This window comes from Nicotiana attenuata, chromosome 9 (assembly GCF_001879085.1).
Source record: "Nicotiana attenuata strain UT chromosome 9, NIATTr2, whole genome shotgun sequence".
NCBI lineage: Eukaryota > Viridiplantae > Streptophyta > Magnoliopsida > Solanales > Solanaceae > Nicotiana > Nicotiana attenuata.
In genome coordinates this window covers 43,987,434-43,994,003 of record NC_031997.1, presented here as the reverse complement: position 1 = coordinate 43,994,003, position 6,570 = coordinate 43,987,434, and the positions used below count along the sequence as shown (strand labels likewise).

The 6,570-nt window shown below is 35.5% G+C and overlaps 1 protein-coding gene across 3 annotated transcripts; it reads right to left on the bottom strand.

Moving 5' to 3' along the window:
* Positions 215-6,302, bottom strand: LOC109232346. 3 transcript variants are annotated; one of them, XM_019398077.1, is made up of 3 exons: positions 6,072-6,302; positions 1,844-1,920; positions 215-1,068 (listed from the first exon to the last, which is right to left on the bottom strand). In XM_019398077.1, the coding sequence occupies exon 3, from the start codon at positions 878-880 to the stop codon at positions 344-346; it is 537 nt and encodes a 178-aa protein (XP_019253622.1). In that variant the 5' UTR covers positions 881-1,068; positions 1,844-1,920; positions 6,072-6,302; the 3' UTR covers positions 215-343. The 3 variants fall into 2 exon arrangements, with proteins under 3 accessions (XP_019253622.1, XP_019253624.1, XP_019253623.1); XM_019398078.1 differs by having other exon boundaries at positions 6,127-6,302.

Here is a 6,570-nt window from a genome sequence, read left to right as displayed (position 1 = left end):
CTTTTTTAGAATCGAACTATATTTTCTAGAAAAATAATTGTTATACCTATTATTCCATTTTTATGGTCATAAAGAAATAGCGAATGGACTATTATTTCATATTCACTGATTTAAAATCTTATATTCACCTCTGATACAGTACCATTTCCTAGCATTAGTGAAGGGTTGGTATTTTTGCATATAACATCATCACCAAAATGTACTACAACATTGATTCAAGACAATTTTAGTCAACCCAACTTTAGATTTTCATATCAAAATGTTGATATGAACATAAGATGCAGTCTACACATGGAAATGTTCTAGTCAAGAGAAGTGAACAATTTGATCTCTGTGCTGCTTGTCAAAATGATCTAATACATAAGTTAGAAACCATAACTATCCAAATTGAGAACACGAAATTCACACTACTAACAACAATAAAAACACTCTCCGTGTAAAATAATTGTTTGTCCATTTGAAACTGTGATGAGATTAATCCTCGCGGAGTTCGTGAAACTGAAAACTTCAAATCAACAGCGTAGGAATACTTCCCGTATTTCCACTTGATGCCACCACCTCCTCTCTGACCCTGGATATCGTTAGTCTCACGTTTCTCTTCTTCACCAGAGACTCGCCCCAAAGTACCAGTACCTACATCAGATGATATTTTTGCAGTGATTCTTGCCATCATTGCACACCTGGAAACCATTGCCTCTGACTTCCTCGCATCCTGATATGCTCGGAGGCCATTGTGCAACTTCTTGACAGTACCCCACATCCCCTGACGAACACCTAATCGTACTACATCTTTTGGGATGCCCAAATCATCATACTGAACTAGTGTGATCTCACATGCAGATAGGTGTCCATCCCCTTTCTTTGGTTCCACTGTAACCATAGTTACAAGTGCACACTTAAAGTAAATCTTAAGCTATAGTGTCCTAGACAATTGGCAAAGTTGATATTTTTCGTTTTGTACATCCACTAGAAATGGCACCACATACGAGGCTTAACAACCCAGTTTGAAAAGTACAGGTCTACACGCCTAGGTTTGTCTCGCCTTTGAAAAGCTGGAGAGGGTGCACCCTGCAATAGATTTCATGTTACCGATGTACATATGATGGATGACTACATTGTTTCTGGAAACATAAACAATGACACATCATGGATGACTACATAGTTTCTAAAACTTATACATAATGACGATAAAATAAAAAAAGTGAACAAAGACATAGTTCACTTTGTATACCAATAGACTCTGGAAGATAAGAAGAAAATTAATTAATTCTAGGATAGAGATAAGCTTTTCTTGATAGACAAAACCACTAAGCACAACGTAGAGCAAAATCGATGAATATAGTTTTCCAAATATAGATGAAAAAATACAATTTCATAACAATCAGCACAACTTTCGTACCACAAAATTCATTATAAATTTGGTATCTTGGTCATGGATAATTCTAGAACTGACATAAGTATAACTTTTAAAATTGAAATGTGGATGTGTAAAGTATCAAACGTGTTGCACCTATTAAAATTCCATAAAACTTGTCATGATCACCCATCCTTCCAACTACATCAAAATAAACAGTAACTTAAAAACACACATATCACAAGTTCAGAACACTAAGCAAGCGTTTTCAAGTCAAATTGCAGCTCTCAAATGATTGTCCGGAAACAGTGAAACAGCAACGGGTTCCTCAGAGGAAGAAGGCAGAAATCATAAAATCAAACTCAAAACTCGTGAATTTAAAAGATTGTCTCCCTTTTTAATTTGGTAAAAAGGTACCGAAGATATATCCAAATGGCAACAACCCTTAAGAATATGGGTCAAGCAATTCTAGGAGCCAGGTGTCTTTACCATCTAGAAGTTGCAGAAAATGATCCAGATCTTTCTCCGATACAAAGTCCTGATCCTCTGACATTCCAGTAATGTACCTGCGGGAAGAGTCTAGCACGTGTAAGACTTTACAAAGGTTACAAGTTCATGACAATGATAATTTATGCTGGTCTAATAGAAACACATGAGCAGAATCGGAACTTTTCATTCAACAATCATCCAGAAAAACCTTATACGAAGGGCTCGGCCAGTAAGTTATGCTGGTATAATGGAAGCACTTAAAACAGAGAGGAAATTTATACTTCGATAACACGGTGAATGTGACACGAGGACATCCCAAGGGGTCACACATCCTAGTCCTACTCCAGAGACGCTGCACGTAACTTTTTCAGTTAATCAACTAACAACTATCTCTATACAAATCTAGAGAAGAATAAAAACACTTATTTCCAGCAGAACCCTAATTTAGAAATTAACCAGGGACTGCTAGATCTAGATATTCACATTCTAATATCCTTAAATAACTCGAAAATGAAGCCATCAGATTTTCAAAAAAAATCACTTGCTGCATTTAACACGAAGAGCAGCAAGGATGCCATATTTGACGGTCTACCATACTTATAACTTAATGCCAATAAAAGCATTCGCTGCATTTAAACACGAAAAGAAGCAAGGTGATACTTCAATTACAGAAACAAACATGCACCATAAATATTTATCAGCAAAAATATATTAGGAAACTTTGTGGACAATCAATGCACTCAATTTCCTCAGAATACTCACAAGCACTCGTACCAGAGATATACCAAGTAAACGAAATCTGATAGCAGATGTCAAAACAAAAATTTTATCTGATGAAGACACTGATAATTTGGAGCGAGTCTCTGGTGAAAAAGAGAAAGGTTAGACTACCATTATTCAGGGACAGAGGGAAGCCAGTGGAATTACTGGAAATAGGTTATGCAGTTCATATCCAGCAACTGACCGATATATAGAACAGTGAAATGAAGTGTGCATGCATCTGGAAGGAATACTGATGCAAGTGGCAGAGTTGTAACAGATGAAAAGGCAAGTGGCACTCCTCACGAGTGTTCCGGGCAAAGATCACGAGGATCGTGCTTTAAAGCATACATAAAAACGTTCTGATCTGCAGAGTAAGCCAAAATCTATTTCCTGGAAAATGACCATTGCATCCAACACGTAGTCAAAATCCAAAGCCAAAGGTAAAGCACCTACATTGTTCAATTTACTAGCTAAATATTAGGAGATAATGGTACTGATTGAACTGAAAGGGGGTGGGGGTGGTAGGAGGTAGTGATCAAATGTATTTAAAAATGGTAACAAAAATTTATGTCAAGTTTATACATGCAAGTACTTTATCAATGTTCTAGACCTCCATTCTCTAGAGATATCCTATGACCTGAACGAGAAAGGCTAAAAGAAGAAGGGATGGAGATTAAATAAACATGTAATTAAGGAGCCAAAAATGTTAACACGCGCAAATGTGCAATTAAATGCTTTTTGAACAACAGAAACTTTCCATAGAGCTAAAAAACTGTTTGGTTTCAAAGATGATATTAAAATTTAGAGTAATAACGTATATCTCAAGAAAATTCCACCTGATACACAAATGGAAATTATAATCACATAAGCACAATATTCAATTTTAGTAGTCAGTCATATGTTAATCTAATCTACCAGTATATAGAGGTGGAAAACTAGGTAAATGGTTGATGGATCCTAAATCTCTGGCTTTTAAAATGAGTATAGGTTACAAATTAGCATACTCATCTACCAATTATTTACCTGTTTTGCTGCTTCTACACGTAACAAAATTCATTGGACACACATTAGCTTTAAATCCATTTAAAACCTCTGTTTCAACGTGTGAAAGTGCACAGCAAGTTTTAATTACCTAACACCAACATAGAAATAAACATGGCATTAGAAACTTACCTACTGATCAACAAAACAGGCAGCTCACATAACTGGTTGGAGCCTTAATGTTGATGAGAACAACTAGCTAGAATTTTGTCACATTCATACCAAGGCTCAAATTGTCATAACAAGAGGAAAAGATTAAACTCCATAGCATTTCTAGGCAAGTTTACATGATAAGTTTCTAACACTGGCTTAACATTCATGATTTTATAGCATGACTCTGCATCCAGATAGCTTTATTCTTCACAGGTTAAAAAAATCTGTTTTTAAAACAGTTCAGAAAGAAAAGCTTGAAATAACGTAAACACTTCTTTCAAGTAAAGCACGCAATTTATGAAAATTAAAAAATGCCAAAAATAATAAGTTTAGTATTATAGTAATCAAACTGCAATTAGAACAACTAATTCAGTACCCAATACCGAATATACTCCCTATGTCCCATTATGTAACACTAACACTATTTTGGGGAGTCAAACAGTTCTTTGACTAATTAGCTAAACTATGTCGTAATACCTTGAATTATTAACTATGCTGATGTATGGTCCTTTCCACATAGTTTTCAAATACGTAAATTTTATTTTTAAAAAACTTGAAATATCTATGCCGAAATCCACATTGAAAATTAGGTGCTCTGACTCTCGTACTCCAAACCCCTTCACAATAAAACAGGACGAAGGCAGTACAATAATGTCGATATCAATCCAACTTCTCAAACATGGTAGTCAAAGAATTGATTGTTTCTCGTTCGGATTACTTTGCACATCATTATTTGAGGTGCACAGTTCTTTAAAGTGCATAACTTCACCACGACACGGTAACACCTCGCGTTGTATCGCTTCATTGCTTTGACCGACAAAGCGATAGCTTTTAATAACACTGATTGAGCTTGTCTTAACTTATAAACTTATCAGTATGGGTTTTAAGTTCCAAAACTAGCAAAAATGCAGGACGACAAAGATGGTAAATTGCTTGTTGCTTTTTAATCCTCATTCTCGTATATGTTGGCTTGGTTCACTCCATTTATTGAAGTATGGATCCTGAAACTACCGGTTGACGGTTATATCTACCATATCTTCACTAATCATATGGAATTACTGTTCTAGGAACCACCTATTAATTTTTGAAAATGGAGAACATCACCACCCATATTTCTGAAGAAAAATGTTATGGAGTGGAAGATGATCCACATCCTCTCCGTGACTTTCGCCAACTTGCTTATTCAGTTAGGAGACTTGTGATTATTTTTTCTTTGCTTCATATTCTCTTTCCTTAACTCGTTCAGCATGATGATGTGACTTTTTCCGAGAGCCATCCATATTGACTGCATCCATGCTTCATGCTTATCACCTCCTACAAAAGAGACGTTCTCCTCACATGTGGATCTCCACAACCATTTCCCAGGAGAGCTCGATAAAAAATAGTTAGCCTCGCTCTCAAATAGTAAGAGTAAATATTAATTAAAGAAAGGATACATCTTAGCATTCCAACATTCTCTAGAACACCGACTTCTAAATCATGTCAATCTGAATCCATAAGGAAATCCCTAACTGAATAAAAACTGAATTTTCATGTTTATTTTTATTTGCATTACACTAGAGTTGTAAATTCAATCGAGCCTGGCCAAGTTTTGATTGTCGAACTAGACTGTGTTAATATACAAGTTGAGATCGGCTCAAATACTAAATGAGCTCTAAACCGTGCTCAAACTCGACCAGTAGAAGTTTAACAAGCCCCAAGCTCGAGCTCATCTTTGCCTAGATATCTAAAAAGGCTCATAAGATTTTCTGCTTGAGTTTTATTATATACTTAATAGAAATTTATTAAGAATATAACACATCTACATTAGAGAATCAAAATAGGTGGTATTAAGATATCTTTATATTAATAGAAGAATCTATTTGGAGTAGAAAAAAGTTATTTCTTTTTGAACTCAAAGAAAGACTTTTATTAAACTGAATTAGTAACTAAGAAGCTTACAACAAAACTAGTAGCATACTCCCAATAGAAATTGCAGGAAAGTATCTAACACGATTTTTATTTAAATATTTAGACAATAATATGCTTCCTCTGTGTCAAAAAGAATAAAACTATTACGAGCACGAGCATGAAAATAACAGCTGAACAGCATACTTTTCCCAGGCATTCATGTATTAAGAAGAACAAAGATATCAATTTCTGCAAAACATATTTACATCTTATACTCTCTAAATTCATATTAAACGCAAGGGCACAACGAGCATAGAAATAAATAAATAAATAAACACAAAAATCTATATGATCCACAATAAGAACCAAACCAAAAACATACTTGTTCACAGCATCATTGTAATTGTGCCCTTCCAATAACGAAATCGGATTCACACCTGCTATCCGACCCGGAAGTATCAACGGCTGCAGCAGGCAGCAGTTTTCTCCCATCAGAGAATACAGGAATTGATGTAAACGCTAAACAAAACCGGCGAGCCTCTAACCCGGGAAGAGCGGTCCAGATGAACCGGTTGTTCAACTTAGCCCGAAGTTGAAGTCTACATTTTTTATGGCGAATAAGCCGCATTATAAGTCGTATTCAACAACAATAGGAATATATATATATATATATATATATAAAAACTGCCGTTCGACATGTACAAGTAAAATCAACGGGTTTAAGTATAACACTCCCAAAACCCGGTAGTCACAAGCCACAAGCTCTAAGGAATGTACTAACTGTCTCTATACATCAACATCTAAGAAAAATAAAGAAGAACAATATAATAAGGATAGAGGGGGGACTCCGAGGTCTGCGGACGCTGGGAGATGTACCTTGA